Source organism: Arachis duranensis, chromosome 8 (genome assembly GCF_000817695.3).
Source record: "Arachis duranensis cultivar V14167 chromosome 8, aradu.V14167.gnm2.J7QH, whole genome shotgun sequence".
Taxonomy (NCBI): domain Eukaryota; kingdom Viridiplantae; phylum Streptophyta; class Magnoliopsida; order Fabales; family Fabaceae; genus Arachis; species Arachis duranensis.
Genome location: NC_029779.3, coordinates 4268145 through 4281608, shown reverse-complemented (window position 1 = coordinate 4281608; position 13464 = coordinate 4268145). Strand labels below are relative to the sequence as shown.

Genomic DNA, 13464 nt, shown 5'->3' with positions numbered 1-13464 from the left:
GTAGTGCCAAGCTGCCAGCTTTGAACCAAGCTCACTTGAGTTAAAGTGCAAGCTTCTAACCAACAAGCTACTTGGGAAGCTAGCTGCTACAACCACCCCAAGTCCAGGACAAAATCCAACCTAAAGAAACTAGGCTATATTGGGTGGGAGAACTCTCTATCACGTGAAGTTTACTTATTTAGCATGACGTAGAAGACATGATACAAAGGCAGGGTTCTCTAAGGTGGCATAACATGAGAGTGGGAATGTGGGATGCTTCCCCCCTCCCCCTCCCCTCTTTCTCTTCCATAACATTAGCATAAAGACGCCACTCTTATTGTTATTATTTATTTGGCAAAAAGGATGGAGCACTTACTTTATGCTTATGAAGGTGAGATTCTTGTTTTGTTATGACACCCGTATTTCAGATGTTTTATAGGATTAAGTTAATATACTAAAGTTGTCGATTAAAAAATTTTTTTATACAAAATATATAAATTTAAGTTTCTAATAATTTTGTTACATATTTATTAAAATAATAAAAATTTTACTAATAATAATTTTAGTCTGTGAAGCATGGGTACTTTACTGAATTTTGTGTCCGCGTATCAGACACATGTAGGACGCGATATTCGTTCGACACGTGTATCTAATATGTCCAACCCTGTCTTAATAAAAAAATAAAAAATTATTTTTCAGACACACTTAAATACAATCACGTGCCAGCGTATATAGCTTTATTCTTAACGTTATTGCTGAAATAAATTTAGAAATAATATAAAAAAAAAATATATTTTAAATATTTTATATAATTAAAATAAAATATTAAAAATAATTAAAAAATTAATTTATATTTTAATATCAATAAAATATCAAAATATCATTATAATTTATCTAAAAAATACTTTATATTTTATATGTAAGCGTATCTCCATGTGTTATAAGATTTTAAAATTCGTATATCGACGTGTCTCGTATCATGTTATGTACCGTGTCTGTGTCGATATCCGTGCATCATAGATCTTAACATACATCCCTAAACAGAATCTTATTTTATATCCAATGAATTTGAAGAAAACGGAAACAAAACATGGCTTTGATTAGAAATTAACAAGGTAATGATAATAAAATAAAAGCAGCAAAATGTATGGTTATTACTAATGGAAATGGAACACCATCTCTATAGTTAGGTAAGGACAAGAAATAAAACCTTGCAATGGAAATTGGAATCACTTTTAGCCAAAAGTCAAGGAGCATATTTAATGATATCTAGCATCTTAGAATATTAAGCTCCATTTCCTGTCCCAATTATTTAATTATTGACTACAAGTGGGAATTCAACTTCTCTTTAACATCACTGGATTTTGGTTAGGACAAATTTGCTTCATTTAGTTATTAAATTATACACCCATCTATTACCATATATGGCTCTACCTTTTTTGTAGTCATACATTATAATATTTGTGATTTTTATGAAAACAGGTTCGAAATAGGTTATATGCACTAATATAATTCATAATACAGTTGTACCTTTATAAATTCAATAACAAGAGAAATAACATCACTACAAAAGGCTTCATTGTTGCCTTCATGGTTGGTCTAGACGAATTTGTGCAGTAATCAAATCATAAGAAATCCTACACGTGATAAAGAAATAAAGGAAAATATTTTTTAGATCTTGTTGCAAATCATACTGGAAGGACTTTATGTCCTAGATCATGTTCAGGGATGGGAAAAAGACAAAAGCAATGTATTGTAGTGGGATTGATCCTGAATGTAACTTTCACATCTTTAATCTCACGATCGCCATGTAGTGGCCCGAAAATAATTAAATTAAAGTATGATGGCGATTTTATTTTATTATTATTATAAATTTTGTTTTTATAAATTTAGACGTGTCAAGAGCGGGTAAACTTTATAGGTTTCATCATGGTGGAGAAACGGGACAATGTCTTGTACACTGGTTCGAAACATCACAACGTGACTAAATAAGAATTTTCAATTGTTCACTTGTAGAGTCAACTTAAAAGTGTATTTGGTGTAGTGGTGGTGGATTTAGCACTGAAATACCACTTGAGAATGTTCTTGTTTGGAATTGACTTTGTGGGCATTCATTTCAGAGAGGTCTTCTACAACAACCAGGACATCACATTGCGAATTGAGCTGTGTTTGTGCCTTTGTTGACTACTTGACTCCTTCAAAGTGTCGTATATGGCAAGGCAATGAATGCATCACAAGAATCCCAAACGCATCAATAAGACACTCCCTTTATCAACAAGGTTTTATTATTAGTGGTTTCATGATACTTGTGTGCATGTGTTACCAACACCAAGGGAGAAAAAGGGTCTCTCCATGTATAAACCAACATAATTGTGTAAATCCAATAATGACAGTGCATTTTGCAGGAGGCTATTTGACATTGCATTACATTATTAAAGTGTCAACATCATGTTAGTGGGAGTGACTTTGTCTAGGGTAGGATCCTGGAAAGCACAAAAATAAAGCTTTGGAGAGGGTCCCAAAATTCTTTTCTCCACTCCTTTTCCCTCCTGGCAACTGCAGAGCTCGGAAGATTCCCGATCCAGATGCATTCAATTCAGAAATATGATCATGCCGTCCATTTGTTTACCACACTTTTCCTATTTTGATAATAGTATTACCGACATATATATATATATATCCCTTGTCTAAGTAACAAACAATTATACGATTTCGTTTCTCCCTTTCAATCAAATCATAAATTACAGTAACCAAATTCAAGCGGGTTGATCTACCCTATGCAAATAAGCAGTGCTACTTTCTTACATGCGAAAGCACAAAATACAAATGCAATAATAATTCAGCTGATGATGCTATTTACAATCCTAAGTAATTAATCCTACAGTGCTATTAGCCTATTACACACGGAATTGAATTACTAAATTTTATAGATAGAATACACATAAATATGAACATGATTAGGAAAAAGAAATTGGAGAAAAGGATGAAGCTAAGGTAAAAACCTATTGGCATGATCGCCGCTTACCTTGAATGTGGAATCCGATTCCGGTGGCTGAGAGGCGGTGGCGGTGGTGCTCGAGCTCGCGGGTGCTGGAAAACCACCGCACTTGTTGCATCTCGGAACCACCAGAATCTGACGGCACGATGGACACGATGAATGCGACCTCAGCCACGCGTCGATACACGACACGTGGAAGCCGTGGCCACACTGAGGCAGCACTCGGATCTCATCTCCGGCTGCGAACTCCGCCAGGCAGATCGCGCAGTCGGAGAACTTGCCAGCCGACTCGACTGTGGCGGTGACCTTGGGGAGAGAGCTGAGTACCTTCTTCTTGACACCTTTGTTGGCAGCTGCGGGAAGCGAGGGAGTAGCGGCGGCGGAGGAGGATGAGAGGCGGAGGCGGCGGAGACAAGCGCAGCGAGCTACAGCGACCAGTCCGAGAACGCAGATGAGAGCGCAGATGAGGGCGGCGAGGATGACGACGAAGTCGGAGTCGACGACGGAGGGGGCGTTGTCGGTGGTTGACGAGTTGCGCTCGCCTAAAATTCTCAAGGGACGAGTCATGTGCTTGGTGTTTTGGTTTCTGTCTCAATTCTCAAAGAGAGAGAGTGAGAGATTGATTTGTAGAAGTTTGGGTTTGGGTTTTCGTTTGCGTGGGATTAGCACTATAACTCTTATAAGTAACAACTACTGGTCCCACTCTTCTTTTTCTCCTTTATTATCACTGCAGCTGGCATTTCATTTCTAACTTCTATCTTTCGCATGCTTTCTTTGACAAAATTAATCTCTTAACTAATTCAGGAAGAATGGACAAAAGTAAATATAAATTTTTTATAGGTAAATAAATATAGGAAAATGTTAGGAAAATAATGATTATTTTAAATAATATGAATAATTATTAATTAAATATAAGTACACTACACCTTAATTTAAAGTTATTTATTAAATTTATTTTTTTAACTTTATTAATTCACATTATTTACACATTGTACAAAATTGTTATTAATTACCTATACTTTTTTATAAATATATCATTTAATTTTTTGATGAGTTATCTGTAGGTTCAATTTTTTCGTTATGGAACCAAGCAGCGTGATGTGTTACGATATGAAACTTGAGCGTGCTAGACGAAAGGGTGGGACAGCTTTATATCACTGTCGGGGAGGTAGAAATTGCATAGTCCGAATTATTTGTTTTGAAAAAATATGCAAAGAATTCGAAGGGTTCGATTTTTCCAAAACTGAAATTTGAATTTCACAGTTTACAAATCGGACCATGGGTATTATATATATATATTTATTTTTATATAAAGAATAAAAGGAAGTCGAACCATGGGTATTGGGTTATATATGAATTTTTTGTTTGAAAAATAGAATGAAGTCGGACCATGCGTATTGAATGAATATATATGAATTTTATATAGAGAATTAAATGAAGTCGCATGGTCCGAGTTAGGTTTTTTAACATAATCAGGTCAAAATAAAAAAAATCATTTACATTCCTAACTTTAATTTCTAACGATAATAATAACAATTAACTTCCTAACAATAATAATTATAATTATAAAAAACTAAAAAAATTTCTAAAAAAAACTACATAATCTAGTAAAAAAAAAATCATTTACATAATTATAATTATGTAAAAATAATAACAATTAACTTCCTAACTATGATAATTATAATTATAAAAAACTAAAAAAATTCAAAATAAAGATAACATAATCAGATAATAATAATAACAACTATTTACACTCCTAAATTCAATTTTAGCAACAATAAAAATAATAACCAACTTCCTAATAATAGCAATTTTAATTAAAAAATACTAAAAAAATTCTACGGCTACACCAATAACAAAGAATAACTGAGATAATGTATGATATGAAGTTTAGGACGACCTACATCTTTACATTTCTTTTTTTTTTTTGACATTTTGAAATTACTTTCACCATGCAAAGTAAGAACCAGAAGAAGTAAAGAAGAAGCAGTGGCTCTTTTTTGGAGGAATGGAATGAAAGTGAAAACGAATGCTAGTGTGGGTTATTATTGGAAAAGTTGTGCACCGTTGAGGGAGTCACCTGCGAGCAACACGTGGATAGGGAGATGCAAATCGCACGGTCTGTGCCTCATGCACAATTCGGACTGTCCGAGAAGGGGCCTCCGAAAACTCATGGTCCGATTTCTCTCCTGCCTGACACCACACAAACATAAAACTCTATCCTCCTCCATAACTGGGTCCAACACATCATTGCCCTCCATATAGAAATTAAAAAGCGTTATCTGTATATATTAATATCAAGTTTTGTTATAATTTTTATTTTTTTTGTTGTTTGATTAACTTTTTTAGTAATAATAGCTGCCAAGTGACTCATATATAGTATGATATAACTTTTTTGATAATCCATTAAAAATTAAATAATAAATTATTAAATTTATTAATAATAAAAAAATTTTGCAAGTGATTTAGAATCTTTATTCTCTTCCATCTTTTCTCAAAATTTACTTGTAACATAGTCCTAACAGCTATTTCTGAATTACATTCTTTGATCCACATCCACTTTTTAGAGAAGGAAAGAAAAGAATGAACATTTTAAATTACTTGTAAAATTTTTTTATTCAAATTTAACAAATTCAATAATTTATCATTTTGTTTTCAATGTGTCGTCATCAAAAAGTCACGTCATACAATGCACAGAATCACCTGACAGTCACTATCGCTAGAAAAGTTATTTAGATGACGAAAAGGTAAAAATGACAATGGTACTTAATATTGATGTGTAAAGATGACTCATTAAAAAATTAGAGTATATATATATATTCACTATGTGAAAATTCATGTGTACATTTGTCCATTCTTCCATTAATTTAACTAGCAAATAATATAGTTGGGCTACACATCCAAACCTTATTGCATCCAAGTCCAACTAAACAGATCCAACACCAAAAAAATCCACTCTCATAAAAGAGAGTGATTACACACACCGAAAACCCCAACCCTTATCGCTTCTCTTCGCGCTCTAATATGAAAAACCATTCTTTCTTCAAACTCAAAACTGCAACAAAAGAATTTCAAATCTCTCTCAAAATCTCTAAAAAATCTTTCAAATTCTCTACGAAAATTACTGCAGAATCTGGTGGTACGTTTGAATTCATCAACAAAAAACACACAAAAATAAGAACAAAGATTTTGCAAGAATTTTGGTCGAATTGTGAATTAACTGAACTTCACTTGATTGCTTGTTTCTCTGCTTGTTTTCGAACATGGATTGTATGTTCAAATCATTTAAAAATTTTAGTTCATTTATTTTTTAATTAAGGTTCATCTTGATTTTAAATCAAAATTTTTTGTATGAATTGTTAGAAGTGAAGAAGAAAAGGAGACTCGTAAAAAAAGAAAACAAAAAGAAAAAAGAATGAAGAGAAAATATGATGGTGCTGTAAAAACAAATGTTTCTCTGGATGACCATGACTCGATGGACGTGCGATATGATTTATCGCAGACGTAAGATTAAGTTTCTTATACAAAGTTCTTTTTCTTTCTCTGCTAAATTTTCTTAAAACCTCATGTAATTTCTTTGGTTTTACAGAATAATATTTATTTTTTTCCTTAGACTGTCGACTGTAAATTTGGGCAGCGAAAGTGAACCTGTGTTTCAAACACAGACGAGCTTGAAACGGTTTGTAAACGCACCGAACAATACCAAATAAATCCTCTTAATATTTATTCACTTCTTTCGCTTTTAATTATATCTTGGTTGATGATTTTAATTTCGTTTCTTTTTTATTAGAAAAAACATCCCTAAATCTCCAGTTACATTTTTTTAGAAGAAAAAAATGGCATGAAAAAAAAAGAAAAATAGAGTTTACAATCTCGAACTATGCAAGTTGAAATACTTATGTTGGTATTCTAAATTTAGGTAATAATTTTTGTTTAATTATTGACACAAATTTTTTGTTTAATTACCAGTAGCCCAACACCTGATCCTCAAGAATAAATTCTTGTGGTTCGAGAAGAAAGTCAATTTCAACCTCTGAATATGTGAGTTTTCCAATTTACTTTCCTATTCTAATCAATGTGTAAATTCACTTAATGCAGATTTTTAATTTACTTTTCAATTCTAATCATTCAACATTAACTCCTTTCTTGTTTACCTTCATTAGTGTTCCCATTGCAATATTTCTTCCAAGTTCTCTTGTGGAAGAGCTAAAACAACAAAAAAAGTTTACCTCTATCACTTCGAAAAATCAAACAGAAGAAACTTCTATTAATGAATAAGTTCTAATTAAAATACTTTTTATTAGTTTTTATACTATATAATAATAATAATTTTGGTTCATTTTGAAATACATTACTATGTAATCCAGCTACCAGCCCCAAACTTAACAACAAGTCCGGTAGAAACTTTGGAAAGGAAATCAGAGCCAAAAGCTCCTCTTAATGTGTAAGTTTTAGTTAAAATCTAATTTGTTAGTTTTGATGCTATATAATAATAATAATTTTGGTTCATTATTAAATACATTCTTCTGTAATCCAGCTGTCTTCTGGAACCCCAACAACAAGCCTCTGAAGAAACTTCGGTAAGGCAATCGGAGCAAGAAGCTCCTTTTAATGTGTAAGTTTTACTTAAAATCTTTTCTATTAGTTTTGATGCTATATAATAATAATTTATGTTTATTATTAAACACTTTCCTGTGAAATTCAGCTGCCCTCTAGAACCCCAAGAGCAAGCCCCTGAAGAAACTTTGGCAAGGCATTCGGAGCAAGAAGCTCTTCTTAATGTGTAAGTTTTACTTAAAATCCTTTTTATTAGTTTTGATAATATATCATAATGATTTTTCATTATTTCAAAAACTTTCCTCCGTCATCTTGCAGTTCTCCCCGTCTTCGACACTGGAAAGATGATGTACCTTCGTTTAGCCTTGGCATAAGTCCACCGAACTCTCAACCAACAGTAACACAACTTGAAAAGTTGGTAAAGGTGGTGATGGATGCTGGGGTGACAGTAGCATTACAATATGCTAAGGAAACTAGTGCCGAGCCAAGTTTAAGCACTCCTAAAGGGTACAAGACTCCAGTGAAAGAAAAATAAATAACAGAGGAGCTGAGAGAGAAATATTATCAGTGGATGATGCAAATAAAGGTTAATAAAGAAGGGACAACCAATGAGTTTGAAACCGTATTCAAGTTGGACCACAAAGTGTAAGAACCGCAACTAATCAACCAGTTAATTAAGTGATTAATTGCCCAAATTAGATTCCAAAAATTTAGAGTGAGAATTTGAGGTTTTTAGATATTATTTTTGGACTCAGTGGGTCTTTCCGAGTCAGAAAATGTGTTTTCTGCGAAAAATCGTGAAAAACCACGAACCGGCAGTTGAATCGGTTGAACCGGTTCAAGTCTGCCTGGTACCGCACGAGAAAAGTGAAAAGGTAAGAGCCATTAAACCCTTGTGAATTTATGTTTAATTGAAACCCTAGGTTGATTTGAGGTGATTTATATGTATATAGTTTGATTTTTCTGGCTTTGGGAGCTATTGGAACTTAATTGTGCTTATTGGAGTGGAATTGAAAGCTTGGATTGTGGTTGGAAGCTTGTTTATGCTAATTTAGAGATTTGGTTTATATAGGAAATCGGACAAGGTATGGTTTCAGTTTCTTCTATATAGTATATAATATTCATGAACACTTAGGCTAGTGACCCATAGGATAGGGTTGAATTTAAATGGTTGTTGAGTTGTTAAATGATGGTATGTGGTGATTTATGAGGAATTAATGATGGTTGTGTTTGATTATGATGGATGATGGTAATATGGTAATGATGATTAATTGGGTAACTTGAAAAGGAATAATGATGATGTAAGTGATGTTGAATTTGATGAGTTAGCATTATGGTTGTAAGAGTGCAATATATTGGTGTTGATGTTGAAGATGATGAAATGTGAAGGGAAATATGGTGATGTTGGTGTATTATGGCATAATAGGTTAATTTTGATGAAAGATGAGGTTTTTAAATGGTTTAGTATGATTTGGAATGTGTATGGTAAGAAATTGTGTAAATGGTGAAGTTTGGTAAAATTGGGTTTTTGGTGAACTTTGTTTGATCATAACTTTTGCCTTGGTTCTCGAAATTGATTGAACTTTGTTTAGAAATAAAGATCTTTGAAAATCCTTTAAATTGATATAAAATTTGCAAAATTTGGAATTTTTTAGAGGAAGTTATGATCATTCAAAGTTGGTGTTAAAAATCTGAAATTCTGCAAAGTTGCAGAATTTTAGGATTTCTGATATGTGCGGACGCACACTCTTGTGCGGGCACACACCCTGAGAAAATTTTGACCTGTGCGCACGCACAGCCAGGGAAGTGCATTCTGTTTGCCGCGCTAGCACAGCTTGTGTGCGCACATATCTAAGGAAAATTTTCAACCTGTGCGAATGCACAGGTTTGTGTGAACGCACACGTTGGAAAGGCCATTCTGTTAGGAGCGCTGGCACAGGTTGTGCGAGTGAACAGATTCTGTAAGTTTTGCCACCTGTGTGTACGCACACCCCTGTGCGTACGCACACATTTTAAAATTCTTGGGCGTGCGCACGCACAGACCCCTGTGCGGCCGCACACGTCCTGTTTCTCAAAGTTTACTTGTTTTCAACCATTTTACCTTCCCAATAAGGTTGTAAGCTTCTATAACACCATTTTAAGACTTTTGGGCTTGGTTTTGATTATTAGAAAACAAAGGCCTAGGTTTCTGGCGTACTGAGGATGGTTTGACGTTATGTGATGAATGGTTGATGTATGAGATGAGGATTGAGGAACTATTGAGTTCGGAACTGAGATGTGAAATTACAGTGGTTGAGATGAGTCGAGGACTCCGATTGAGATGATGGATCCATGTATACTGAAAATGTTTTTTTGAAAAACCACTAAATTACTGATTTGTACTGAGATTATGAGACGTTATGCGCCCAGCAGGGATGGTGGTTAATCCCGCCTGTCGAGGTAGCGGCGGCAGCGTAAGGACGGTGGTTAATCTCGCTTGCGCTTAGATGTGAGGTCGGTGGCAATAGTATCCTGCTCGCATCCCTTCGTATCAATAGAGCATACAGGTGCAAAACCCTGGATAGTGATCCGAGCACTATATCTCGGGGGTTCCAATACCATGATTCTGAAGGGAAACATCTCCATGGAGATGTGTCGGATTGGCAGTTGAACCGACAATGTGATGTCACAGCCAGTAGGGCAGGCATTCATCATATGCATCTTCTATCTGTTTGTATGCTTTGTTTACTTGTAATGGCTTGCCTAATTGAATAACATGCTTACTTGCTATATGAATTAATTGCCTTATATACTTCTACTTGTGCTTTACTTGCATTGTATATTACCTGTGTTTTCTACTGGGATTGAGGAGGTTTGGAAGGCGGTGGCGATGGGATCGCATGGAGGATCGGTTGGTGAAGGCTGTGAGACAGCGGTGTTTGGTTAGAGTAGAAATCCCCTAAGATAGATTACCTGGTTTATTTAAGTCAATGTTGGTACATTATGCTATCTGTTTTAGAATGCTTTAAGCTTGAATCTTGTGATGGATATGGAGCTTAGGATTGCCTTTAGTGTCCTGGGGTCTTATATCCTACATCACTGGGCACTGTTACCATACTGAGAACCTCCGGTTCTTATACCATATTTCTGTTGTATTTTTCAGATGCAAGTCGCAACCCACCTCAGTGAGTTGCTGGATGGTCACAAAAGCGGAGGATCTTGGATTAATTTGGAGTCTTTTGTTTATTTTGTTTATACATCTTTCACTTTTGTATTTTGTTTTGCCTAGAGGCATGTATATGAGAGAACAAAAATTGTATAAGTTGTTTTCACTGTATGGTTCTGTATACCTGTATGTGACTAGCTGACTTGAACTCCGCGAGGCGTGACTAGTTTCCTATGATATTATATACTTATCTTGTATTATATCTTATCTGTTTCTTGTGCCTTAAGCTAGTAGCTTCGTTAGTACGCTTTGCTCTTTAAAATCCTGTTTTTGAGCTATATCCTTCATCGGGCTTCTAGATTATTCTATTCTTTTTATCTATATATATGTATAAGCTTAGAACTATCGTAATCTCCGATTAACCTTTGCTTTACGATGCGAGGTAAAGCTTAGGCTAATTAGGGTTTACACAAAGCTCATTTAGAGGGGGTAGATCTCACTTTTTGTCTCTAAAATCCAAACAAGACGTAGAAAATATAGTAAAATCTTCGGCTATTACATTAACATTAATAATTTTTCTAAGAAGTTTTGTCTCCACATGTCTAATAAATTTTCATCCAATAGGTGATCTCCGCAATATGTATGCTTCACAACAAGATAAAATGTCACAGATTTGATGACGAAATATACTATGTGCCGAGATATTGTCGTAAACCAAACTTTTCATTTCTTATGTAATCTTGGTTCATTTCTTAGTTTAATTGAGGTTCATTTGAATCCAGAAATGAATTCGATGTGTTTTTGTTGATAAGTGAGTCTTTATGACTGCTTGTTCAAATCTAAAGTAATTTCGGTTTATTTCTTAATTTAATTGAGGTTCATTTGAATCCAAAAATAAATTCAATGTGTTCTTGTTGATGATTGAGCCTTTATGACTGCTTGTTCAAATCTGAAGTAATTTCGGTTTATTTCTTAGTTTAATTGAGGTTCATTTGAATTTAGAAATGAATTCGATGTGTTTTTATTGCTGATTGAGTCTTTATGACTACTTGTTCAAATCTAAACTAATTTCGATTCATTTGTGATTTAACTGAGGTTCACTTGATGCTGCTGATAAGTATTGACCAAATTGTTATTCCTTAAGTAATTTGGTTCATTTATTAGTTTATTTCAATTCATTTTGCAGAATTTAATGATGGAAAAGTATAACACCCTCAGTTTTTAAAAAATTGAATAATGATTTATTCATGATTTATTATTTTATTTAAAGAAAATTATTTTTCAAAAAGTAATTAAATTAAATTTTATGATACTTTGAGTTTAAATCTATTAGGATTTTTAAATAATTTTTAATATAATAAGATATTTTGCAAAAAAATAAAAGAATTATTATTATTATTATTATTATTAATTTATTAATTAATTAATAAGTTTGATAAGGGAATAAAGAAAAGAGAATCATTTACTTGGCCGAAGCCAATGTGAAAGCAACAGAAAGAAAGCCAAAAGATGGCTTATATATATAAAACTTACTTAGGCTTCGTCCATTTATTTAACCGAATGGAATTTGAGAAAGAAAGAGAGAAACCGAGTGAGAGAGAGACCGTGGGTGAGGAAGAGAGAGACCGTGGAACCTTCGAACTTTCGACTTCGATTTTTGTGATTCGTAACTCCAATAAAAAATTTAATCCGATAAAAATGTTCGTATCTTCCGCCTCTATATGCTGGTGTTACTTTTGTTTAGTGGAAGCTGATGGTGACGTAGCTCCCCTTTCCCTTGAATTCGCCTAATTGGAGTTCCAGGAGGCATAGACGATTTCTAACGTTTTTCTCTTCAGCAGTTCAGTCAGAAAGCTTCTCCGAAGATTCTATTATTTTGATTTCGTATGGAAATAGATTTTGGTAATTTTATAATAATTAAATATGAATTTGATAAGGGAACGTTGGTTTGACTTATTATTATTTGAGTTTGAATGAGTTTATGTTGAATTATTGGTGTTTGCTTGAGATTTTGATTTGGTTATGTATGTACAGTCACTTGGAATGTTTTTGATTATTTTGGGAGTAAAAGTAGATTTTTAAAAGCTTTAAAAATTATATTAGCTAATTTTGAATTATTAAAGAAATGATTATGTTTTGAGTTTTATCGAGAAAAGTATTATGTTTGAATTTGATTTACCAATAAAATGAATTTAATGAAAGAGAAATAGATTTGAATTTTTTTAAAGAGAAATTTTGATATCTGGAAAGATCTGGGCAGTATGAAAGGGTTGTGGCTTAGTCCCACTTGCTTCAAGTCAAGATTTAAAAAAGATTGTGATTTGAAATTTGAGCTATAACTTGGCAAGGATCATGGTAGTGTACCGTTTGTCCAGTATCGCAATGGACGTGGGAATTGTGGTTGTTTACCTCCCACAGGTTGTGAATGTTTTTGTGGGGGAACGTGGATATTTACCGCCCACGTGTGTGTTGTTTTTCTAATTGAAGATCTTGCGAGATTCGTGGTGGTGTACCGCTCGCAATGGTAGGTTCGTGGTGGTGTACCGCTCGCCAGATGGGATTTGTGGTGGTGTACTACTCACCGATTTTCAAGAGAACGATATCTGGGTTAGCTACCGGATGTGTCAGGTTCTGGCAAAGTAACCGACATGTGAGCTCATGGCTAGTAGGACAGGCATACATCATACTGTATTTGTTTGCTTTGTCTGGGTATGCTTAAGTATTTTGGTTTGCCTATCTGATGATTTTTGTCTAATTGTGATTTGTTGTACTTGCTGTAATTGCT

At 33.9% G+C, this 13464-nt stretch overlaps 1 protein-coding gene across 1 annotated transcript; it reads right to left on the bottom strand.

Annotated features, from left to right (window-relative positions):
* Nucleotides 1-2671: 2671 nt before the first annotated feature.
* Nucleotides 2672-3639, bottom strand: LOC107460264 (RING-H2 finger protein ATL80). The gene has a single exon (XM_016078614.3). The coding sequence runs from the start codon at nt 3542-3544 to the stop codon at nt 2969-2971; it is 576 nt and encodes a 191-aa protein (XP_015934100.1). The 5' UTR covers nt 3545-3639; the 3' UTR covers nt 2672-2968.
* Between the last annotated feature and the right edge of the window lie 9825 nt (nt 3640-13464).

What these genes read in the sequence shown, in the direction of transcription:
- LOC107460264 (XM_016078614.3), bottom strand. Translation starts at nt 3,544, where the DNA reads ATGACTCGTCCCTTGAGAATTTTAGGCGAGCGCAACTCGTCAACCACC.